The sequence below is a fragment of the Carettochelys insculpta genome, chromosome 2 (genome assembly GCF_033958435.1).
Source record: "Carettochelys insculpta isolate YL-2023 chromosome 2, ASM3395843v1, whole genome shotgun sequence".
Lineage (NCBI taxonomy): Eukaryota > Metazoa > Chordata > Testudines > Carettochelyidae > Carettochelys > Carettochelys insculpta.
The window spans coordinates 195,303,821-195,329,787 of NC_134138.1; the positions used below are offsets into that span (position 1 = coordinate 195,303,821).

General features: G+C 41.2%; 2 protein-coding genes across 5 annotated transcripts in view; one reads left to right on the top strand and one right to left on the bottom strand.

The window, feature by feature from the left end:
• Positions 1-5,012, top strand: part of ULK4 (unc-51 like kinase 4) — a 460,156-nt gene extending 455,144 nt beyond the window's left edge. For all 3 annotated transcript variants that reach the window (XM_074988237.1, XM_074988236.1, XM_074988238.1), the window contains 2 exons: positions 1,009-1,097; positions 4,748-5,012. In XM_074988237.1, coding sequence (XP_074844338.1) covers positions 1,009-1,097; positions 4,748-4,811 — 153 coding nt within the window. In that variant the 3' untranslated portion in view covers positions 4,812-5,012. The remainder of the gene's footprint in view (positions 1-1,008; positions 1,098-4,747) is intronic.
• A 3,612-nt stretch (positions 5,013-8,624) lies between these two features.
• Positions 8,625-25,967, bottom strand: part of CTNNB1 (catenin beta 1) — a 31,595-nt gene continuing 14,252 nt past the window's right edge. Inside the window, exons 2-16 of one of the 2 annotated variants that reach the window (XM_074988239.1) lie at positions 19,896-19,955; positions 19,224-19,451; positions 18,772-19,025; positions 18,452-18,690; positions 18,174-18,375; positions 17,659-17,803; positions 17,066-17,169; positions 16,644-16,982; positions 16,195-16,353; positions 15,180-15,299; positions 14,500-14,650; positions 14,300-14,421; positions 10,689-10,749; positions 9,692-9,912; positions 8,625-9,401 (exon numbers count right to left, since the gene is read on the bottom strand). In XM_074988239.1, the coding sequence (XP_074844340.1) occupies positions 9,704-9,912; positions 10,689-10,749; positions 14,300-14,421; positions 14,500-14,650; positions 15,180-15,299; positions 16,195-16,353; positions 16,644-16,982; positions 17,066-17,169; positions 17,659-17,803; positions 18,174-18,375; positions 18,452-18,690; positions 18,772-19,025; positions 19,224-19,451; positions 19,896-19,908 (2,346 nt within the window). In that variant the 5' untranslated portion in view covers positions 19,909-19,955 and the 3' untranslated portion in view covers positions 8,625-9,401; positions 9,692-9,703. The remainder of the gene's footprint in view (positions 9,402-9,691; positions 9,913-10,688; positions 10,750-14,299; positions 14,422-14,499; positions 14,651-15,179; positions 15,300-16,194; positions 16,354-16,643; positions 16,983-17,065; positions 17,170-17,658; positions 17,804-18,173; positions 18,376-18,451; positions 18,691-18,771; positions 19,026-19,223; positions 19,452-19,895; positions 19,956-25,967) is intronic. The other variant, XM_074988240.1, reaches the window with a different exon arrangement.

The window sequence follows — 25,967 nt, forward strand, 5'->3', positions numbered from 1 at the left end:
CTTGGCTCAATCTAATTCTTGACCTTCCCCCCCACCCCTCCACTCTCTGATTTGCTCACCTTGATTATCTTTTTCTGATTTGTTCTCCTTGCTTACTGTTTTTGGTTCTCTGTGTCTTAAATATTGAGTCTGTTCTGGTCTGGCTACGATCTGAAGAAGTGGGTCTGTCCCACGAAAGCTCACCTAATAAACTATTTTGCTAGTCTTTAAAGTGCTACTTGACTGCTTTTTGTTTTGGGCTTAGGAATGTGTGTAGTAAGATGGAAGGCCTATCAGCATTATTACCTGATCAGGAAACGTGAAGCCTCTTGCCATTACAGTTCTTAAGATTGGGAAACAGTAAATTCATCATTATAGATCATTGTGATAAAACAGGTACCACATATATCACTGTTACAGAGTCTGCTGTCACCAGCAGTAATTCACCACAGAAATGTTTGCAGAATTTGCCACTCATTTTTATGTTTTATAGACCATTGTGTGGTGATGGTCCCATCAGGAAGGAAAAACGGGTATTAGCAAGTCCCGCAAAGCAGTGATTTACACTAGTCTCCCTCCTGTATGCTCATACCAAACCTGATATTTCATTATCCAGGTAAGTAATCTTGAAGGTTGACTGGTACAAGGCTGTTTATTTTCCCCTCAGATGGGGCACAAAGGATTGTGTCCTGAAATTTCCCCCTGAGTTCAACATAAATGGATAGATGCATTGATGATAAAATGAAGAGCTGTTACTCAGAGTTAGTGGGCTGTGTTCTGTGAAGTTTCACCGATGCAGGGATATACAACAAATATTAATCTCTTTCAAGACATGTTAGATACAATCCAATCTTATTCACTACAGGGGTTTAGTTGGGTCTCTGTAATGTCACATTCCATTTAAAACTGTAACAATTGCTATAACTTCTTTGCCCACCCCCTGCAAGCCACCTCCTCCCCCCCGCCAAAAAAAAAAACCCAGAAGAATTTCTCACTGCCTTTGATAACTTTTTTTTCTTTTCATTCCAGATAACTTCAAACAAGAAGCACTTGGACAGCCTGAAGAATGATGGTGACAGTCTTATTCACATTCTAGAGAGGCTGGCCCAAACTGCCAGGTGAGTTCCCTCCGGCTTTCAGGAATTTCTAGGGCTAAGAGCACTCTTCTCCCCATTTGTCTGTCATGGTCTACTCACATAATTGCCTCATGTGTACTACAAGCTTCTCCTGTTACCAGCCCTCCCCTCTCATACACTCCTGGCCTCATAACTCCTTTTATTCAAAGCTTTCTTGCTGTTTTGTGGCTGTTGTTGCGGTGTACTTTGATCCCAGATGTGACTATGCCAGTGCTGTGTCACACAATCTTTTTTTCTGTGTTAACAGTTCACCTCTTTATAGCCAGATACTGGTTTATTGTTCCCCTGTACAGTGTGCTGACAGTAGAACATGGTTTTGTGCCTTTCTCAAAGTATTGGTGTCGGGAAAAGCAAAAACCTTTCAAATGCACAGCAGAGGAGGACAAGAAATATTCTAAGAATGCTGGATGTTTTTCACCTAATGCTTAAAACAGAGGGTCTGTCCACTTCTGAAAAGTATCTCAGTACTCTTTATAACGATACAAGTGTTAATTCCAGTGGCCTGGTCAAATCCAAACTCACATTATGATACTCTACCTACTTATTTCCCCTTGCATTCTCAAATGGACACATTTTTGTTCTCTTTCCCCTTAAATCCTGTGCTGTTGCTGTGAGCTTTTAGGCTGCATTTCACTGCTGGCTGAAATGGTTCACATGTTAAGTTTGTACATGTTGAACCTCTTTCAAGCAGAACTCTCTCATCTGGCAACATCCATAATCCATCATGATTTGAATTAGCCAGATGACCATTTATCATGGGTGTGGCCAAGTTTCCCATGGTCCTTTTAAGTTTGTTTCCAGCCACCAGTCCGGGCTCTCAGTGATCTGTGCTGTTATTTAGCTGTAATTTACCCCAAATGTCTTCTGGAGCCCAGTAGGCAGTGGAAGTGTTGGTAAATGGGCTAGACAATATTGACCCCCCGTGGTCCGGCAAATTCTCTCATCTGACACCAGTCACATCCTGAAAGTGCTGGATGAGAGATGTTCAACTTGTAATTGATTATTTTGCAATGCTTTGGGACTCTTCCTGGTGTCTTTTGTGCACGACTGCAAGCTTTGTATGAGTCAGTGTTATAGGTTCTCCTCTGGCATGAAGATATGAAAATTGACCTCTTGTGTATTGTAGAGTAAGGTGTTTTGGTTTTTTTTTTGAATGAAGGAGATATTTAAAGAAATGTAACAACTATTGGTGCAGTGATGGAGGCAGTCTGCAAACATTGTAGGGTGGAAGTAGCGTAGAAAAGGAGACAGACAATATACCATAAAAAATCTGCTGCCTCCTCCCACTGTATTTCACTGCTGAGTTGCATTCCTATTACTAACTACCTTACCAGAATGAAATAAAATGGAAGGTCCCCCCTAAAAGAGAAACTAGCACCACCAGCTAAAAAGACTGGCAATTCATTTTCAGTCTTTGATGTAGCATTACTATTTATAGTAAAATTCCTTTAATGCAGCACAGGACTGGACAGGTGCTGGATTACCAAATTTTCTGGACTGTTGGACTTCACCACCCCAGCACACCCTGGCTCAACTCAACCTCCCGCCCCTCCCCCCCACGCCCCCTGACTTATGCAAATTTTGAGGTATGCGTATCTCAGGATGACTACTGTATGCTGGACCATCAAGTTTTGCTGGATTATCTCTGTAAATGGGACTATTTTTGGAAAATGCCAGACCATCAGGATTGCTGGACCACCAGAGGCCTGATAAAAGGAATTTAACTGTAGTTAGTTAACTAAGGAATTATAATTCACTACTGAAGGACTACTGTCTACGACTGCTGTCCTTTAACTTTTTCTGAGCTTTGTCTTGATTTTGTCTAATTATTTCGTGTAAAACTTTCTTTGAAAACAAAACTGGACAAGTTTCTTTAGGGCCCCTCTCAGTGCTCCTTGTTCCAGCAAAATGCCTCCTGGGCCAAAGGATGGTCACAATGGCACAGTAAACGTAGAGCAGTTCCACAGATGCCCCAGAGTCCAGCTCTTCCTCTCCCTCTTCACCCATCCTCTGGGGAATCTGCTTCTCTGGGGATGCTGTCTTTCATAGGCTGTTTAAGTGGCTACAACTATAGTGGAGCAATAGGATAGGCCTGAGAATCTGTGGGCTCTAACCCCTTCAAAGATGGTGCTGTTTCTGTATAGGTTTTGTTTTTTCCAAAATATTTGCCAGCGCCTCATGAACTTGGCACCAGATTCTCAACCATACATTGAAACCTCCAAGTGCTTTCTGCCCAGCTGGGTTGTGCATCAGACTGGAAGCATTTCAGAGAAAGCTACTACTGCAGCCCGGGACTTGTGCCACTTTTCTAGTAGTCTAAATGTAGCTGCCAGACTTCTCTTCTGCTTTGCAATTTTATAGCGACAGGTTGTAGGTAGTTGTCTCCTATTACAATAGAGGGAATGAGAAAGGCCCCATAGAATAACGTATGCCAGTGACAGTAAGTCATGTTTAAAGAGCGAGCAAACTGTGCTTCCATGCTGTCCTGCTGCCTTATAGAAAACCCATAATGCAGTTTTGCTAGTCCCTTTTGCTGCTAAAGCAGTCAGGACATAGTGACACAGGCCAGCAAGAGCCACATGCAATTCATTTCATTTGTTCATGTTGCACTTCAAGATTTGTTCTTTTTTGCTATTCACATTTCTAAGTCAAAAGGGTGAATTAAAGATGTCCGTAAGAAACTCCTTCTAACAGGAAGATAGAAACAACTCAAGCAGCGTATGTAAGTACATGTACTTAAGTCATTCAGTTGATGACTTTCACAAGCTGAAACCAATGACACACTTTTATGGGGAACAAATAACAATAGACTACTTCAATGGTTAGTTTAAATCATTGTTTCGAGGCTAGTAGTAGGGTGACCCTTCATCAAAGGGTGGATGATTTTTGGCAGATGTAAGAGGTAGCACACCACTGCTCTCAGTAATTGAAGCAGTGAACTGGGGGCTATTCTACATGCAATGGGGAAATTGATCTGTTAGGCAACTTCAGCTATGCAAATAATATAGGTGAAGTTGACATACTTAGATCTAATTACTGCAAGGTCTTCCCTGCCCTGTGTGGACAGGAGACACTCTCCCTTTGTGCTTCTTATTCCAATGAAGACGTGGAATTGACATGAGCATGATCCATACAGATTCCAGAAATTGACCCTGTTGACTCAATCACTACTCCTTCATCCAGCTAGTAGTTTAGAAAGGACAAGGGCAATTCTGCCTTTTCTGTAATTTAAAAAAAAAAATACTTCCGCAGATGTCCCTATGTTGCCAGACAGCTCTACCCCATAAGGTATGTGCATCTATAAAGACCAAGATTTGAGATTTTATCCCACCATGCTCTAGAAGAAACATAATAATTACATCTTCCTTTATTCAGTGAGATTTAGCTAGGCACCAAGCAAACAGTTCTGTGAACATGAACTCAAGGAATCACAATGATACACAACTTGCTGCATGTTGACATCTCCATAGTATCCTGCAACAGAAAATTGGTTTACATTGGATAACTTCTAAGTGGATTTCCTTGTCAGTCACTTTCTAGCACAAGTGAATGTCTTGTTGTACAATTATAGTACTCAGAGGATAAGTTTTGCCTTTCAGATTACCTTTTTTTTTTCCCTCCCTCTTTTCCAGCTCCCATGCTGATATTGCAGTTACTACTTTGGCTTTTGAAATTCTTAGAAGAGTTAGATGCTAAGTGAACGAGGCCACCAGAGAAATCACACCACGCTCCGGCCTGAAAGCACAGAACACTTGCACCGGTGAATTCCTCAGACTTGTTTTAGGGTATTTATGAATGAATGGTGTAGTCTTAATATAAGAAACTGTTTGTATTCACTTTATGGCTACGTCTACACGTGCCCCAAACTTCGAAATGGCCACACAAATGGCCATTTCGAAGTTTACTAATGAAGCGCTGAAATGCATATTCAGCGCTTCATTAGCATGCGGGCGGCCGCGGCGCTTCAAAATTGACGCGGCTTGCCGCCGCGCGTCTCATCCAGACCCCGTCTACTTCGAAGTCCCCTTATCCACATCTATTTCGAAGCGCCGCGGCTGCCCACATGCTAATGAAGCGCTGAGTATGCATTTCAGCACTTCATTAGTAAACTTTGAAATGGCCATTTGCGTGGCCATTTCGAAGTCTGGGGCACGTGTAGACACGGCCTATGTAGTTAAAAAATTGGGGAAAACTTGCTTTTAAAAGAATGAACATGTCTTTTATCATCATGCATAAATTAACCCCCCGGCCATGGCTGTGTCTACACTTTCATTCCACTGTAGAAAGAGGCATGCAAATGAGGGAAATCAAAAATGCAAAGGAGGTTCAGATTTACACATCTGACACCACATTTGCACACTTCTTTCGAAAGAAGCTCTTTCAAAAGTAAACCCCATCTTCGAAAGATTTCTTCCCTTTTTTTGAATGGGACGACGGGTTCTTTCAAAGATGGCGTTTACTTTCAAAAGAGCCGCCTCTACACTGCTTTTCTTCTTTTGAAAGAATATGTAAATGAGGTGCCAGATATGTAAATCTGCACCTCATTTGCATTTTTTGTTTCCCTTATGTGCATGCCTCTTTTGAAAGAGGAATGCAAGTATAAACACAGCCCGTTTTGCTAAGTGTGCTACACCTATGTTTTGAAGGCTACAAGTTAAAGAATTATTTTACTCATTTGCAGGAGATGCATAGTTCATTTCAGCTGCAGTTTGGTGTGCTTTCAAAGTTTTGATCTGAAACAGCAGAGCCATTCTCCTGTGAAAAGTCTCTAACAAACTTTGCACTTGTAAAAATTTCTGAAGTTCTTCAACTCATTAACATTTGCTATCTGAAGACAGTGCAGGGAGTTGCCATCATCTCCATTTACAGATGGAAAATGAGCACAGGGAGTGAAGCCAGGAACGGAACCCATATCTTCTAGCACTTAGTCACTAGTTTAAAGGCAATGTGCAAAGCCAAATAAAGTATTCTGATTAAAATAATTTCACACTCTTAAAGCGTACATTAACAATTGCTCTACACACACACAACTTGTAGCACTTCTACTGTTACACTTATGTTCCAGGTTAATATTTTCCTTTAGTCAAAATACAAAGAAAAACTTCAAAGTGAGCTGCACCAAGCTACCTCTCACCATTTTATTTGAATGTCCTCTCACTCTACCTTGCAATTTAAACACACAGTTGTGGTTAAGTGACAGACCTAATCTGCAGAAAGGCCAGGATAGATGGTAGGTATTTAATACAAACCACATTTGAAAAAACTGTTATGTACCTGTCAGCATGTTCCTGTATTTACATAATTTCCTTGGTGTGCTATCACTTTAGTGTAGTGCTTTTAAAAAAAAAAAAAACAAAAAAAAAACAAACTTTCACCATTAGATTCTATAGACAATGTTTTCAAGCCATCTAATTAAACCTTGCATTAATGGGCTTGAGTTTGCTACCTTTCCAGACAGAAAGCTTTTTTAGCATGAAATGTGTGGCTTTTTTCAGTTCACTGATGTGTGTTACTGCTGAAGCCTGCAGGAAATGCCCCCCCAAACTGCTGCTAGTTACAATAGTTATCCTAAAGGTTGTTCCACATCTTTTAAGCCACACAGCTGCAAATCTATGCTACTGAGACTTGTTTTACTGCATGCTCTGAAAGCTTGGCTGTAAGTTTCTACTTTCAAACTGCCTGTAATGCTGCAGCTATTACACACACACTCAAAGTAGTGAAAGGAACAGGTATGCCCCCACTTCATTGGAGTTTTTGCACTAAGCAGACTCACAGTACATGCCCTGCCTGCCAAACTGATGCTGTAAAAACCACACCATTGGGTTGGGGTGGGGTTGTTTATATAATGCCATGACAGCTGGCAAGAGGCATCAACTTTCTTGTAGAGGATATGGAAAGGAATGTACAATTCTACTCCCTTATTTACATGGGCAAAAACACAGCCTGATTTGCCCCATTCTCCCCTTTTTAAAATATACCTTTAGCCTGCCAAAAGGGGGGGTAGACTGCTACCTTCAGGGGACATGTAGGTGCCTTGGAGCGCTGAGAAACAGACCAAACACACATCCTGACCACCTGTAGGCAGTAACATACTTTTAGCAAATGGTTTTTTATTCCTGACAACAGCCACCCTCCAATTGCCCTTGTCAACAGGAAGAACTTAAAAGACTCTCTCTCCTAGGAAGCCATCACCTTTGTAACATTTGTGGGGAGCCCTTGAAACTTTTCAGTGAGACTGTAGTCAGGATGCTTAGGAAAGCAAGGGGAAGACCTTTTTGCTGTCATTTAGTTTATATCAACTGCAGGGTGTCAATACTTCAGTTTAAGCTGCCTAGCCTCATTGTCAGCTGACTACAGGATGTTGTGACATGCAAGACTTGGTCAAATTTTCTAGTCAGCAGCATACTAGTTGAGCACATCTTCCCTAGAGCCAAAGATGGAAACAGTGGTTAGTAAATTGACAGTACTCATCCAGAGTCCAGAACCTGTACCAGCAGCACACTTGCTTAAGCTCTACCTTTAACTGAACAGAGTCAAGCGTTTGGCAGTTTACACTTCACTCCCTTGTAGAGCAGGGTGCAGAGCCTTGGTAAGAAACCAGCTCAAATGGGTAATGAAAACACATGAGAGAGACTAGAAAAAGCTTGGAGATGTAGGGAGGACTACTGTTGCTAACTCCACACACAGGGAAGGAGAAAGTTTGGCAGGCACCTACTTGCAGGGTGGGGCTCACATGTTCTCTAAAATTAATACTGTAAAAGGGAGTGTTGCCTCTGCTTGCTGGAATTATCACAATCGCAGTAAGGCAATAGTCTGTCCTTTGCTAAGCATCTATGAAAAATATTTCAAACTTACCTGGATTTTTACAAAGGCAGCAGGACATATCAGTTGGAGTGGAACACCCACAAGGGCAGCACCCAAATGACTTTTTTCCTGCTGCACTACTAAGAGCATTCAAACTAGAGACACAGCTTGTTTTATGGGGTAGGTGATGTGGCTGTATTCTGAGAACAGTGCAAAACAGTGGCAAAAGCCAGCACTTTAGTCAAAGCCCAAGATGTTTGTGGGAGCTGGTCCTTAACTTGAGGCCATGGAAAATGGTTCAGTTCATTTCAGCAGCATAGGGCTGCTGTAGCATATGAAGAATCTCAGGTGTGTGGTTTTTTTGTTTTTTTTTTTGTAAAGCTAGAGGTGATCTGACACTTATCTGGGTTGAAGCTGGTCTGTTACAATATACACAAGATTTAGTTCTTCCATGGGAAGTTAACTCTCAAGGGATTAGTGTATATAGCTTGCTTTAGTCATCAATTTTGCTAAAATTCTCTGTGATTTGGTCAGCACTACAGGCTTCCTCTACTGTTTTATTTTCCCTGCAGTTCAGTCCTGTTTGACTGAGCTATGCTACCACCACTACCGTTCAACACACTCAGAATTGCTGCACGAAGTTAGATTTGTAGAGAAAACAAGATGCAGATCTCTTTTCCATTTCAAATAATCTGACACAGCTGGCTGAATTAAGTTTACTTTAATTCTTATCCATTTTTATAATTGATTTTGCTCATGAAGCATTTGTATCACAGCAGGCTACAATAACTTTGGGATAAAAGGCAACTGGTAAACTGTCCAATACAAGGTTCCAAACAAACAAACAGTTCTTACTGGCCCCTATCCAGACACATCCCAGATAAAGTTTTTGATCAAAAACATGAAATAGATCCACCTGCTTATTTTAAGCATATTAAAAAGGAAACTAATTGGACCATTTCTATTTCTCTATTTTTATACAAAAAGGCTACACAATGTTACACTTTATTCAGAATACAATTAGTGATTATGAATTAGTGTTCTATACCATTACTGGATCCTTAAAAGTTAGAAACTGCTGTAGCATATTCACTATAACTTAACACTACAAGAGACTTAAAAAACCTAAACAGTTACAGCAAAAAGAAAAAAAGTCTACTTTCAAAGCAAGCAAGGTCAGTACCATTACAGAGATTTAAAAAAAAAAAAATAATAAAATTAACAAGCAAGGCTAAGGTTTGATAAATTCCATCTTGTGATTCTTTCTTGTGCATTCTTCGTTTCTGAGTCACTCCCAAAATCCATTTGTATTATTACTCCTCGACCAAAAAGGACCAGAACAAAAAGTTTACTTCAATTGTTCCCATAGGAAACTCAGCTTGGTTAGTGTGTCAGGCACTTTCTGAGATACTAGCCCACCCCTCGAGCCCTCTCAGCAACTCTACAGGCCAATCACAATGCCAGTTCATTCAGATGATTCAGCTGTGTAGGAAGAAAAAAAACAAAAAACAAAACAAGGAACTGTCAGTGCTGTAAAGTTATTTGCCCATACGTTAAGACTGCATAAAGCTGGAGCACAAGACACTGAAGTTAATCACTTCCACACTTCACAGCAGGAGCCAGTTCAAGTGCACAAAGTATGAGCTTCAAGATACTTAGTTCAGTGTTTTGATAGTTGGACCCATTTAAGCCACTCCCCTCCCTGCCAACCATTCCTCAGGTCATTTTTGTTTGTTTGTTTTTAAGTCAAGTTTTGAGTTTGAGCATCTTACCTAAAGGACGATTTACAGGTCAGTATCGAACCAGGCCAACTGATTACTGTCACCTGGAGGCAGCCCATCCATAAGATCCTGGGCATGTCCCAGATCTGGCAGCCCATCAACTGGGTAGTCAGCACCAGGGTGGTGGCCACCCATTTCATGCTCCATCATAGGGTCCATACCCAAGGCATCCTGACCATATCCGCCAGAGTGGAAAGAACGGTAGCTAGGATCTAAGAGTTAAGGGTGGCAGAGTGGGGTGGGGAGGAAAAAGGCAGAATGTTAAACAGATGTTAGATGCATCAAAAGCTGCAAAATATCAGTGTGAGCGAAGACAGTTGTAGCCATCTAGTTTCTTCTAGTTCAACCAAGCTGAACACACAATTGATTGCCTCATCCTTATAGCCATCCCTCTGAATGAGAGAGCCTTTCAGTGTAATTCTGCAGACAAAGCATATTGCAGTCAAAAGCATAAGCAAATTCCAGCCAAGCCATTAGTCTGCATGAACAGTACTGAAACCCAACACACCAATACAGCAAGAGAACAAGCCTGCTAACTGCAGATTTGTTGATGTCGCTAGTCAAAACGTCTTGCAATCATTAGAAACAGATACAATACCTCTACAGCTTTGAAGAATACCATCAGGGTACAAGCATCAAGCTTTGTTGAAAAGGAAAACTGTAGTTTAATTCATATTTAGACTAAAAAATGAGGGAGTTCAGAAATACCCAGTGTTACTCTTCAGAGAAGATGGCCTTTTGTGCTGGGAAATCTCAGTGAGCATCAATTTTCTATTTAAGAAGTAATGCAGGTCACTGGGACAGATGTTACCAAGCTAGCTATTACTTGCTATTGAAAATGGCAGCTTCCCATCTGACTGCTGATTTGTAGCACTGAAGCTATTTGCTTTTCTCAACTGGCATCTTCTAGATTACCTGCAGTTCTCCTTAAACAACCACAACCCTGAATTTAGCTAGGCTCACTAAGTAGTGAGAAATGGAAACATACCATCTGGACGGTATCCAAGAGGCTCTCCCTGGGCACCAATATCAAGTCCAAGATCTGCAGTCTAAAAAAGGCACGGAGTGTGGGGAAATAAAGAAGATAGAAAAAACGTTCTCATCAGGCTTTTATTGGTCAGTTGTGCTGCATATAAAAGTAGTTATTTACGTTAGCCCCAACATACAGGTTTTCTGAAATTTTACAAGCTTGACAGCCTACTGTAAAAGGCTGAATCTCCAACACTTTATCCACCACAAATCCTACACCATAGCTTTGCTTAGAACCAGAAAAATATTTACAAGTCCTCTAATTTGAGAGCCTTCAAAAGCTTATCTATACTACAGGAGTTAGAATGTCAAAGCAGTGATGCCACAGCATCCCCCATAGGGTAGATCAGTGTTTCCAAGAGTAATCTGGCCACGGAATGCTTCTGTGCTTGGAATAGATTGGAGGAATTCATACATACTGGTGTGTGCATGTTTCATTCCAAAAATTTACTACATGTAATACTCAAAAGTTGATTTAAGAGTTGTGGGTTTTTTATGTTTTTCAAAAAAGAGAAAATCTGAACAAACTAGTGTCCCAAAAGGAAAATAGCTAGCAACCCTACAGTTTTTAACGACACACCCAAAACAAAACATCAAGACGCTCAAAAGATGGTTAGTGTCTTTGAAAACTATTATCCCCACCCCACCCCCCCTTTTTTTTTTTTTTGGTACAAAACAGGATTGTCCTTCCTTAAAGCTTAAGAATTTTATGAAGAAAGGACAAGACAAATTAGGTATGGAAAAATATTTTAAATTGTGTTTTTATAAAAATGTTATTTTTACAGGACTACTGGAAAATAAAAAATAAGTAACAACTTTAATGGGAATAGAGATTTTGCATCTCTGTTTGGGCATGAGTTGCATAATTATAGCATGAATGTATTATAAATATTAATACACGTACAAATGAAACAACATTCAAATGCCTTAGTATTTCTAATGCACCTAATTTAATATTTTAGAAGAAAAAAGTATCACTAGCATCCAAATTTTTTCATGGAACACAGTTTGGGAAATGCTGGTATAGATGCATAATACAGCAATAAAAGGATTCTTCCATTATATAGCAACCCCAACTCCCTTAGAAACAGTGGCTACATCAACAGAAGAATGTCTCCATCAACCCTTCAGTGTAGACACAGCTAAAGTTCAGGCTGGTATAACCACAGTAATCATGAATGTGAAAAAATCTGTATCCCTGAGCTAAGCTCCCCGTAAGCTACATAACCAAAGGATCATGCAGCAGTCTACTTAGCATGATGCACTCAAGGAACCCAACCAAGGAAGGAACCTGTCAGCCAGAGACTACCACATCTCTGCCCCAGCCAGGCCCTATATTCTTCTCACTCAACACACCCACCCACCCACCACCCAGGGTGCCTAGCCTGCAGAAGCAGCCCCACCCTCAAGGATGCCACAGCCAGGAAAAATTCCCTGCTGCCAAGCCAATGTTCTGCACTAAGAAAAGCTTGGGAGGGGAGGGTGTTTACTCTTTACTTTGTGCAACCCTGGAGCACGCTCCTTCACCCCAAGCCCCTCAACCTGGCCCCACCCCTTATAGAGTACTCACGGTCCTGTACCCCAAACCTCTGGGTAAGTGCTCCTTAAGCTGCACAGCCCTATGCAGGGGCTCTAGGCTGCACTGAAGTGTCTCCCCTGACCCCAGAGCCCTGCAATTACTGTGGCTGGCAGAGACAAACCCCCCTTTGCCCTAGTCATCTTTTGGGCTGTTCCATCTACAGAACCTCTTCAGGTCCACTCACTCTCCCATCCTTGAAAATAATCCAGTTAGTGCACTGTAACCATGATTTTGTGATGTTAGCTTTGAGCACCAAGCCCCCTCAGATTTAAGAAAAACCCACACACCACAGACATTTAACAAGCCCCAGTAAGTAGGTAAAGTCTCCCAAGGGGATAGTAGCTACAGCAATCTGAGGCAAGATATTCACCAGTCTGCTCATTTTAGGTGTTGCTCAAAGAGGCAATCCATCTTCCTGAGGGGAGAGATACTGAAGCAGTTAGCATGCTTGTCAGTAGCTAGAGAATACCATCCTCTTGGGAAAAATCACAGCTGCACGTTTCCCAACAAGTCTATGCTTGTTTAATGGTTAAGTGGCAAGTGAGCAACAAATCCAGCAATGTTTTGGGACAAAGAGTTCAAAGGCCTCCTCACAAAGCCAACATGAGGAAACATGACTAAGCCAGCTGAACATGAGAACAAGGCATCACCTCAAAATGTAGAGATTCCTAAATGAAGGAAGGAAGTCCTCATAGCCTGCCTTGTGTACAGAAAATGGGGTTCTTCAGTGAGCTTGTCTGTGCCACCAGAAACAGACAGCTCATCAGGAAGATAATCTGGTGTCTTGGCTGACAGACAGCTTTCTACACAATGGTCTTAAAAGCTCTGCCTTCTCTGGATCTTCTGAATGCAGCTAAAGCCATAAAGAGCCCAAAAACGGGAAGCTTGATTACAGGGTCCCTAAGTACTGGAAATCTTTCTCTAATGGATACTGCTCACCTATTCTGAGCAAGCACACCAGCCAAAACCCATTGGTAGACTAGTTTTACCCACATACTCATTTGTGAACACTGTTTACGTGACAGGCGGGAAAGCCAAAAGCCATGTTGTTATCTGGCACTTGGCTAACCAGCATATTCTATTAACAGGCTTGTGAAGCCATCCCCCACATTAGGTAGCAGAGTGGGGCAGCGCTCCCCAGACCTCAGGAGCAGAGCAGGAAAGTTTGATTATCCAGCAAGCGCTGTTCCCCAGGGAGGCCGGATAAATCAAGCTTCCGCTGTACTTTGAGACCATGCACTCATCTTGGTCCTCTTCAACTAACTAAGCTAACGGAACTAAAGCCTCCAGTTTTAAGACAAGAACTAGAAACTACAATTTAGACTTGGTATTCAGTATAGCTTTATTTCCTTTTGTTAGGGGCATGGCATTTAAAAATGATGTTTGTGCAGCATGGATCAAATTATTCCAATGTGTACAGTAAAATGATAGGTTGAAGCAATTTTACCAAAAACTTGTTTCACCTAAATTACAAACTAGAAGAACCTAAGGGAACTGTAAAGCTGGTTTAGGTTAAAAAAGTTAAGAAAGTCTTTAGAATCATCTGGCCTGGCAACACCCCTTTGAAAGTATGCCTAGGGAAGCACAAAAAGACTGAGTCAGTTGTTTCATGAGTGTTTCTCAAAAAAGTTACAATAATGAATTCTATGATAATTGGCTTACGTATTAAGTGGGGAGAGGTAGATTGAGCCAAGTCACACCTCTGATACCTGGACAAAGGGATGACATCATCACCCCTGCCCCACACACACACAGGGTCATTGCAGTACACGTTTAGAGTTGTTTCTTCTTTTGAAGGACAACCTGGCATAGAATGTGCCCTTTGCTCCAACAGGAAATGCAGGCTGGTCCTGAACAGTCCAGAAGGCTCTCCAGTAGTGTAAGGAGAAAAGCGTGTCAGCTGCTACAGCATAAGGAAAGTCATATGGGAGTGAAGGTTTATAGCTTTTTTTTTTTCCATTAAAAAAATTCTAAAACCCACCCTAACTCACCTCATTCCAAGCCATTGGTTCAGTTCTGAACAGAGAGCTTGTCAACTCAACTGAAAGCCGTTTCTTATAATCTTGTGGTTTATCTTCAGACATTCTGAACAACACTGCAGCTGCGTATGTTGCTATTGAAAGGAAGCAAAAAAGATTTTAGTTGAGGCCTAATCATTCTGATGATTAAGCTTTGATTTTTCTTCACTTACCGACACCTTCATTTCTAGAGTGAAGCAATTCTGTCAGAGGAGCAGTAGCTCCCTCAGCTTCAATGGCTTCAGCTGCCTCCTTATCTTGAGCCAATTCACAGAGTACTCCTGCAGCTACTCTCTGGATATTCTCAATGGGAGAATACAGCAACTATAACCAGAAAAAAGTGAAAATAAGTATTTAGGCTTTATCATGACATTTTGAAGACACCTATGGAACTAGAGAGACTAGCAACAACTATGTAGTGCCACAGAACAAAAAGGAGGTCTAACCCATTTGATATGTCAGCCTCTTTTTCCCCAGCGTTAAGTAGCTGGGTTAATATCAATACTGAGATACATATTAATAGGAAGATGTATAAGCTGGCTTTAGCAAACTGCAAGAAGGGACAAGATCAAGGGCCAAAATTCACTTCAAGGCAATCCAGAGAACAGAACAAGTGAGCATTCTGGCAGAACACAGCCACCCTAATAGGTGGCCTCAGGATATATCTAGCTCCTGTTACAGTCAGGAGTGCTGGTACCATTTGCTCTAGTCAACTTAAGCAACTGATTTATGTTCATTCAGTGTAATGCTTTATTCCTTGGTCAGATGTAACATTTAAAAATTCATGTCCTATGACACCAGTCTTTACTGCATGACATACTCATATGCAGGCATTTCAGAAGATAATGCTTACCTGCACAAACAGTGGAATGGTATTTAGACCCCTGATTACAATTCGATTGTGAACATCTCGTGCAAGGATATGAAGGGCTCCAGTACAACCTTCAACTATCTCTTCCATACGTACACCCTCCTGTATAACATACAAAAGGGATTAATTCTACTTACATGGAATAGTGATTCTAAATAGTTGTAGAGTTATTGTAGGAAGAGTGCCATCTGGGTCTCTCAGAATTTGCATGTGCTTTTAATTTAGCACCTGCCAGCGCAAACTACAGCTCATTCCCCATCCCCTCCATTGAGTGCAGATTGCACTGGAGTTCAAGTTAACACTCAATCAATCATTACACCAGCCTCAGTGGTGTGAATTTACCAGGCAACTTGACTTGTGCTATTTCCCCTACCCTGGGGGAGAATGGATGTAGGGCAGTGGGAAAGAGAAAGGAGGCATACACAGAGCCTCTAACTACTAGATATGGTTTAAAAGTGCACTATAGCTCATACATGTCACTGAGTTATTCAAAGTTTAGAGGAGACAATGTTTGAACAGGAAGTATGCGTGTGTATGACACTTGTCCAGATTTGTCCAAAATGCTAGTTGGACTGCTGGTAGTAAGCTGTTTGTTGCGGACTAACAGTAAATTAATCTTAACAGAGAGGTAGCAGTGTTAGTCTGTATCTTTTTTAAAGAAGTCTTGCTCACTTGAAAGACTAAAAACTATTTCTAGGTGATGAGCTTTTGTGAAACAGATCCACTTCTTCAGATCTGGAGATGTTCCAATACAGCATTATCTCCAGATCTGAAGAAGTGGATCTGCTTCACAAAAGCTCATCACCTAGAAATTATTTTTTTAATCTTTGAAGTGCTACGTGAGTACTACTTTGTTTTGTTAATATTTGCAGTAAGTCTTTTTAAATGACAGACTCATTTCTGCTATGCTTAGACATCAAGTAGCATGCCTTGACATGTCAGAGGGAAAACATACTGCAACAGCATCTTGTTTCTCCACGACCTCTTGATTACATACCACGAACTGCTGTTGTGTTCCACCCATAGATGTACGACGCTGGGTATCCTGATGTGCTCTAACCAACAACTGAACTAGCCTTGGAATGGCACCTTGTTCACGCAAGGGGGCATGATTGGCTGGACAGAGAGCAAGATTGCGGATCAGACCAACAGTAGCCTGCAATTGGGATATGAAGCAAAAAAATAATTCACTGCTGTTACGCTTAATTCTGATACCATAGCAAATGAAGCTACCTCTTGCAGGGATTTAAGTAAGATTAGTTTTCCCACCCATCCTAGACATGGATTAATGTAATGTTCTCCAATACTTTAAGAGGAAGACAATATCCATAGGAATCTCAAAATTTGTGTTGAATACACCACATTTTACTAACACATAATAACATTCACTGAAATGAACATTACCACAAATACAACAGGTGTCATTTAAAAATTAAGTCTATTCACCTTGATCAGGGGCCAGTGAGATGGGGGGTGTAAGAGTTTAACCACCACTGGAAGTCCATAGTGAAGACGTACTGCATTTTGTGCCATCTCAGCTTCCTGATGCCTGCTAGTGAGATGACGAAGTGCACAGATAGCAGGTTCTGTGATATCTTCCCTGTCACCAGCCCTAAGAACAGTGCGCACAAGAGCCTCAATACCACCAACTTGGCACACCATCATCTTGTTCTTATAGTTGTTGCAAGTAAGGTTAGACAGGATGCCAGCTGCACAGGTTACAACGTTTATATCATCTGATCCTAAAAGCTGAACGAGGGTTCCTAGGAGACCTTCCATGCCTTCCTGGAGAGAGAGAAAGTTTTAGGGTTAGTTTACATTAAACTAGCATTATGCTTGTGTTCTTGATCCCTAGCAGGCCAACTTACCTGCTTAGTTGCAGCATCTGAAAGATTTCTGAGTGTCCAAAGACAATTCTGAACAAGACGTTGGCTTGGATCTGTAAGGTGTAGTCCCAAAGCCTGCATCCCACCTGGAACAAGATGCAAGTTAATGCTCCAGTGTTAAGCCTACACAGTCTGAGCAGCAGTAGTTATATAGAGATAATGCAAGTCACTACCTCTGTGCTTTGCAAGATCCCTTCTACTTCCATTGTCACAATAAAATCTGATAGATGAGACTCCTACTGCAATGATGAAAAGTTTGCCACAAAAGTTAAGTCTCATTAAAACAGTTTCCACAGACTGAGTCTTCAGCCACTTGAAATTCTGGCATAACAATCAACTCTTAACATGCTATATGACTACTCATTGTATGACTGCAGGGGTTTATTAATATTAAAACAGTATGCTGAGTGGCTCTTACAGAAGCCCACCTCTATCTAAGCTACTGATTTCTAAAGAGAGGTATTTACACAGTTTGTGTAAATCTTTGCATGGCATCAATTCTTGTTGGGGTGGCACACATTGTACTAATACATCACATGAAGCTATTAGCATGTTAGAGGTAATCTGAAACTTACCAGCTTCAACAATCGCAGGTTTGTTACTAGAACAAACTGAAAGCACCTTCAGCACTCTGCTTGTGGTCCACAGTAGTTTCTCATATGTGTAAGTCCTCATTATGTTTACTAAAGCTTGTGGTCCACCACTGGCCAGAATAATCAACTGCAAACAAAGTTTTATTTAGAGTTTAAGATGAAAGTTTGGAAACATGCTCTCCTCCCACTCCCCCCATTCCCCCTCCGTCATTCCAGCACCATGCGCACAGGCAGTAACATGGATGAATTTGAGCCAATGATAGCTATAGTGACTGTTAGCCTCAGATGAGTGCACACTTTAGTAAGGGTGCCAAACATTTTCACCTAAACTGAGGGGGAGGGGGCCCGGCAACACCAAAACCTTCTCACTTCCAGATGTAGTTGGTCTTACGTGACACAGAAGGATACTGACATGTATGACACTAGCCCTATGTTTGACAGAACAAGGAATGGCAATGAATGAACTGACTCATGAGAATTTGGACACATTAGTTTACCTTGCTTTCTTGATTGCCATAGGCTAAAATCTGAAGACAATCTGTTGTGATGGCCAAGAATTTAACATTAGTCTTATTGAGCAAAGCAACCATTTTCTGCAGCCCACCAGCTAGACGAACAGCCATTTTGGCACCTTCTTGATGCAACAGGAGGTTGTGAAGAGTAGTGATAGCATAAAACAGCACAGAGTCTACTGGGGAACTAAGAAAAACAAGACAAGTTAGCATCTACCTGTATATATTACCGATAAATGTGTTACAAATGACCAACCACATACCCAAGCATTTTAACCAGAGCAGGAATGCCTCCAGATTTGAAGATGGCCAACAATCCTTCACGGTGATGCGAGAGGTTGTGTAGTGTACCTGCAGTGCAACGGGCTGTTTCCACATCATTTGTATTTTGCATGGTACGCACAATAGCCGATACCATTTGAGGAGAGCGCATGATAGCATGACGGGAAGCTTCCTTTTTGGACAACTGATGAACCATTACCGCAGCCTTATTCACCACCACCTAGGGGAGTATAAAGCTTTTAATTTTAGCTACCGTTCTAAGGACATGCTGCAAATCTGCTACATCTGAGAATACACATACCTGGTCCTCATCATTCAGCAATTTGGTCAGTTCTGGGATGGCACGAGTTGCAAGTTCTGCATCATCTTGGTAATTTATCAAGTTAACAACAGCATGTTTTAACATCTGAGATGGCTCAGCTAGGCGTTGCACATTAGTTGGATGAGCAGCATCAAACTGCGTGGAAGGGATCTGCATGCCTTCATCCAGTGTTTCAGGGAACATGGCTGCACGCACTCTCTGTGCTCTAGTCATTGCGTATTGTCCATCAATGTCTGAAACAGATAATATTTGACTATACTCTTTCCTTAGATCTGGACAGAGACCTCCTAACCTTCCTGTGCTAGTTAAGATGACGGATACTAATTGCTCAATTTAATATTTAAATTTAAACAATTCTAACTTTATTAGATGAGCATCAGTTTGTAAGTCATTTGAACAAGCTAATATAATAGAAGGGAAATTTTCCTTACCAGCTACTTGTTCCGGGGTGAAGGACTGAGAAAACCCCTGCTCCCACTCATACAAAACTTGTGTAGTGTCAACATCTTCCTCTTCAGGGTTCCCCTTGCCACTCAGAGAGGGAGCCGTTGTTGTGGCACCAGAGTGGATACCAGAGTCAAGATAGGATTGTTGCTGCCAGTGGCTGACTGCTGCCTTCCTATCAGGCTCCATTGCCATATCCAATTCCATCAAGTCAGCTGCAAGAAATCAGTGTATAACATGTAGACCTTTTATTAGTCAAATTTTAGTCTTAAGAAGATTATCATAGATTGTAACAACTCTGTATTTCATTTAAAGCTCAGACAGTTGCTTCAAACAATAACATTTTAACTTTATGCCAGCTCAGTTACCTGGAGACCCAAGCAGAACATTAAACAGAGATAGGTAACCCCAACAGAAATGGGCAATAAGACTCTTGGCAGTTAATGCAGGATATACAGAATTTATTCAGTCGTTTGGTCATATGTTTACAGGTATATGCTCTTCCTGAAGAATCTTTCATGCATGGAATATTTAATGGTGGAAGGAACAGTTAGTCCCAGAATAGTTAAATGGGAAGAAAAAGAGCTTGCTAATTAGCCACCATAGTATTTGTCAAGAGTTAAGCAAAGTTCAGTCTTAGCATGGTATGTTAGCTATACCTTGGGTTGCCATGTTCCTTGCTTGCCTCCCAGAACTGTAGTCTGCAGAACTTCAGAGACCTTAACCAAGGAGACAAAAAATATAAACTTGCTATCTTTGGTTAGCTTCTGGTAAGAGAAAGTAGTTCCAGTTATGGGATCTAGAGGTTAGGAGACCCATGAAGCCTGTATGCAATTCACTCAGTTACTCACTAGCAATCTCTCAGCTATGGACTGCCAGCAAAAGCCTGGATGTAATTTCAGAACATTACTTTCTTAAAAATCCAAGAATACATGGAGAACTGAAGCATTAGAACCATATTTTGGATTTGTCTATTCCTCAACTATTAACCAGAACCAGATTAATACCACATAGCCTGGGAATGGAAAGTACTTAGACCCCTTTCTAGCTCTAATCCTAGAACTCCTATGTGAGACTTAGCCCACAGTAAGGCTGTAGGGCCTATGCATTTATCATTATACAAGGCTTCCAGTGGTCTGTTCTGCAATGGAGAAAAGTCATTAACTGCCCATCCCTAGGCCACCTAGAGACTTCCTCAACTCATCATTTCAACTAATCAAGTCTGCTTTATGCCACTGGAGTAACAGACTTAAGACTCGAGTTAAACCGCTCCTGCTGTATACTCCCATCTCAATTAGGTTTGCTGAAAAATAAGTCTGACAGATAACCAGAACTTACATGAAATTTAAATGAATAAATAAGTGATGTTTACATTTGAGTTTCTGAAGTCAGGACAATGTTTTGATCTAGACCCCACAATTCCTACAAACCACCCTAGGCCTAATGTCTGAGGAGTATAGCTGCATCTTCAGTCAGAAGTCCTTACCAGTTGAGTTTGGCATGGTAAGATTTGTTTGCCTAAAAGTCTGCTCTCATCACCTCTACAGTCCTCATTCCTCTGTTTAAGCTACAGCAGTTTCCTCACTAGGCAGACAACTATCTATTGCTGAAGCACAGAAAAACTTATTTGGCTGTCAATGCTGAATTGTCCACCCTCCCTCCCCTCAGCCCTCAGCTTACTAAGACCACTTCTTCCATTCACCAGAAAAGATATGGCCGTCATCTCTCCCTGATACCTCTGGAATCCTTTCACTCAGATTTTGTACATTCTACACTACTCAAATTATTCAAAACTCTGCTGGCTCCTGGAATTCTACCTTATTACTTTTGATGCAAGTTGACCATGTTTAGAATTTAACCATATATAATCTCTCTCCCCCTCTCTCTAGCATTCTGCTTTGAACTATCCATTACTGCTAAGCACAAATGTTAGATCTAGTAGAGTTATTTGAGATACTTAAATAAAATGTATGAATTTAGAAGTCATGTAACAACTACACAAACCTGTTCTGCATTTGGTGTGAAGGGAATATTTTGATCCAGTAAGTCCTAACTGTTGCTCAGGTATTTTTGAAAGAATGAATAAAGCTGAAGTTCCTTCAAGTGCATGCAAGAAATCTCTTGCAGAAAAAGGAGCTTCAGAGCCTATGCCAGACGCCCCCATCGAAAGTTAAGCTTATGTTACCGGAAATCCACTGTTCTGATGGCATTTTGGTATGTGTTCAGATTGTCATGTCCAAAAGACAAGAATAGAAACTAAAATACAAGTTAAGCCTGAATGACAAGCCCAGCAAGAGTCCCATTGTCCATCTAATCAAGTTTACTGTTGAAATTTCACAAATATAAGCTAGATGTTATAGTAAGTGTAAGTGGAACACTGATAAATCTAACAAAATGTTAGAAGTAGATGAGAGGCTAAGTTAAAGCCCCTATTTATAATCATAAAATATGTTTGAGCTTTGAAAACTACTTATTAACCAGTCAAGAACACTATCTGTCAGCATCTGCAGCATGATAGGCCTGTTTTGTTGATGAATCTGGCAAACTTATTACCCTCAAAGTCTTTGACTACCAGGCAATGAGTCTCTACAATCTCATTTAACTGAAGGAGCTGAAGGCGAGGTGGGGGTGGGGGCAGAAATCCAGGAAAGCAAATAAAATGTATGTGGCTTTAAAAAGTGCCATGCACGCTTAAGCATGCTAAAATTTTATATTGAGCAAATTGAGATACAGGTACAGTACAATTAAGTTAGTACACTGGTATGCGTTTTGATGGTCCCCCTTCTAAAGTTTAACTAGGTCTCATACAGTTAAAAACTAGGTTTCTTGAAGTGTCAGGAAAGGAATTCTACCCAAGGTCTTAAGGTTACTTTTTTTTGCACATCTGTCCCAACCTCCCCCCGCCCCGCCCTTTTTTTGTATCAGGTGATAGATATTCCTCCACATATTAGTCTAGTTCACCACATACTTGAAATTTAGAAGAAACACCATTCTGTACCAAAGATGAGTTAACCTATGCAGGCTAGAACTGTTCAGCCCTTTATGAGTTTAAACAAGAGAGTTAGAGGCTGTGACAGATCAGGCAGTAAGTCCCCCTCTGCTCCTTAATTCTGTTATATGGACATGAATCTTGCTGATTAGTAACCACACCTGTTATCACAAAGGGTTGAACTTAATATAAAAAGGTAACATTGGTGATCTGGGCCACCCAAACAACAATCCTCCGCTGATGACCTTGTTACCATCCTGACTTCTGCAAATGAGGCCATAATTCAAACTAAGGGATACCACACTTCATGGACTGCTTTGGCAAGAGCTAGCCTCCAGGCACCTTTAACTGAAGCACTACTGAAATGATCTTGTCTGTGTTTTCCCAGAATGAAAACCTACATACTAAGCAGTACGGTAGGAGAAAGAGGCCTTGTAAGGGCACAACCCAGTTGAGTTATCCCTATGAACTGAAAGGGGAAAGTACAATCCCTTGATTTTACTGCATTGCTGTGTTTGGTCACCGCTTTATGAAGAGTAACTTTTTAAATGGGGAAAAAAACCCTGCCCTGATATGAGGTAGTTACAGAAACATTGTTTTGCTTTTTAGAGTAAAAAACTTAAGGCCTTACTCTCTAGTAATATTTTTGCCAATGAGCAAGAAAGCTTTGAACTAGAAGCCTGTTTTCCAAGAATCAGGAAGAATTAAACATGTACCACTGCAAATCTGAAATGCAGAGATATGTAACTGATGAGAAGCTCTGTAGCAGTCTGTAATGCCTTGTACAGCAAAGTCTCATTTGTTTCACCTGAGGCAATACTGTAAAAACATGGTTCTGCTTAAAAATGACAGCTGAATTAAAGCAGAAAAGAGTGAGTGGTGAGAGCCATCTGAACAACATTTTACATGTAAACAGTTTTTGTCTCTAGAATTTTGAAGTCCTTTTTACACTATATACCCTTGTTTTGTCAAAAAAAGAGATGCCAGGCAGTTTAACCCAGATTTTTAAAGAGGTATTTAGGCACTGCTATGCAGCACAGCAACATCCAACTGATTTAAAAGCCTAACTCCCTTAGGCAGAGGGTTTAAGCTCCCAAATCAATGACACTAAGCCATATAACAGCAAGGCCCAAATAACTTTAAAAATCTAGGCCCTTGTTCATCAACAGGATTTTTAAAAAGTTAATGCATTTAGAATAATCTGAACTAGAAACAGTACTGAAAAGGGACCTTGAAAGATCACGTTGTCTGGTCCCCTACACTGAATCCCCAACGATTTAGATTCCACAGCCCCCCGTGCAGTTTATTCCAGTGCTTCAGGACCCGACAGAGTGTGAAGATAAGGAACATCAGACTTAAAGTTTGAAGAGTTAAATGCTTTAATTTTAGCTACATCCATCTTATGCAATGGTTCGTCCTATTTTAGGAAGTGCTCAGTTTTATAAGAGAGACTTACAGTCCTTGCAATCTACTAAACAGCCAAGATGTTTTTACTTTAACTTAACTGCTTTACAAGATGGCCATTTCAACTACAGAAGTTTCCTCCATTCTTAAGAATCCTTTATAAAGCTCTACACCCCCCACATAGTCCTGTTTAATAGTCTTTTGCTTCTAAGTTTCAGCCACGTGGGACCAATTTAAACACTGTCCCAAGACAATTCGAATCAGTTACTGCACATTCTTTATGCATCCTAATAGCAAATACTAACTGATATGCAAAATGTAATGCAATGTGACATGCACTCCTGTGATCTCTGCACTCAGCATCTCTCTTTTGAATACTTCCATAGGAAAGCTAATCCAGGTTCTTTCTTTCCCTATTTTCCTCTCTGGTATTTTAAGGGACTAGTGAATCAACGCTACAAGCTGCCACTCTGCATCAAGAGTGTGGACTGCTACAGATCCCACAATGGCAGCAGATGCTCTCATCAACTACCTCAAACCTAGTGCCCCTTCATATATCAAATGCTGTTAAGTACAGAAAACTAGTGATATTTGACTGTTTAATGCCAAATGAAGCTCAGCAGTATGTAGAGCATTTTAGCACTCTATACATAACTTGAGACATTTCCAACTAATAGTCAGCGTCATGTTAAAGTTTAACACTAGCATACAGGCAAGCTCTTTCATAAGCTTCCCCATCTTTTTAATTTCAAGTGCTGAATATTCCAAGCTCTAGTTTTTCCAAGTGTAATGTTCTATACTTGACTTCTCTGTTGCCTGTATACTAGAGGGACATTCCAGCACAAGTTGCAACATTGATTTAAAAGGTCTTGTGGAAAAAAGTTTTGAATTAACATTAGGTTAGTGACAGACATTTCTCTCCCTGCTTATTGCTTCAGTCAGCAGTGAAAGGACCACTCTCACTATAAAAGACTTCTAGGATGTAGCACACCCTGAAAGCTCAAAGCTCACCTTCCCTTGTGCAACATCCTGTTTACACAACAGCAGTTGCTTATGCACATGCTATGAAAGGCATTTTTTACCTTCCAAAAAATTAGTTTTAGTAATTTCAGGCACACCTAGCCTTAAACTTACAGATACAGAGCTAGTTTGATACTACGTGTAAAACTCCCTCCACCACTCATCAGTGAAAGAGAAAAATCTGTCTACCTACTCAGTCCCCCCTGCCCTTTCAATTGCAGCCCTGAGACCACCTGCCAAGGTTTTCACCTTCAGTACAGGAATACCTCCAAGTACACAACACCACTCTTATGTAGCTGGCCCAGATTCACACTTTATACAGTAAACCCTCCAGATATGCTTAGGTGTATGGGGGGGGGCACCCCAGCCTCTGCTGCATGCCCCAGCCCTGTAAACCTGGCTCCAACCCCAGTGAACCCAGCTCAACTCCACCCACCCATCCCCTCCTGCAGCCCTAACCCATGCCAGAATTAAACACACACCTCCCCCCAACCCACTGACTTACAGGAATTTCAGGGTATGCAACTGCATGGAACACAACCCTCATGCATCTTGGGTGATTACTGCATTCCAAAAAACAAACACTCAAAGATTATGCTCTTGCTGTTTTCAAGACTTGGTACAGTGGTCAATTACATGTAGTTTGAGATCCATTAGTAGATCCTGGAGCCTCTAACAGATCTTGACTGGTATGGCCAGGAGGCTATTGAGTGTCAGCACTTAAGATGCCCCTCCCTACACAGCCATGCTGCACCTGCCCCTACTTCAATCTCCCATCCCTCCTTGCTGTGTAGGATGGGGGAGACAGAAGAAAGAAAAATGCTGTCACCGTGTTCCCCTCCCACCATCCCTGTACCCCATCTCCACAGATGGGAGGGGAACAAGACAGGGCTCAGGATGGAAGTAGCCTGCGGCCAGCTGCTCCTATACGTGAACATGCACAGCACAGAGATTCACACTGCCCCTTTCATCACTCACAGAAGACAGTCCTTCCCACTCACCTCCCAATCTACTATATACTTGTGCTATTGTTCCTACTTCTTTCAAAAAATGTTATTTTTACCTTTTGACTGGTCTATGCATTTCATAACTTCTCACTTCAAAGTTTCAATTCTTTCAGAAGTGGGTTCTAAAAACACAACGTGTCATGGCTGGAGCTACCCCTATGATACCATTATTTAACACCCACCACTATCTAGGTTTTTGTTTCCTAGTGATGCACATAAAGTTCTCTCCTAATTTTTGACATCCGTGTGCAGAACACTGGCTATGAGTTTCCTGTGATTGAGTTCAATCTTCTGGAGGCTCTTGCAGCCAA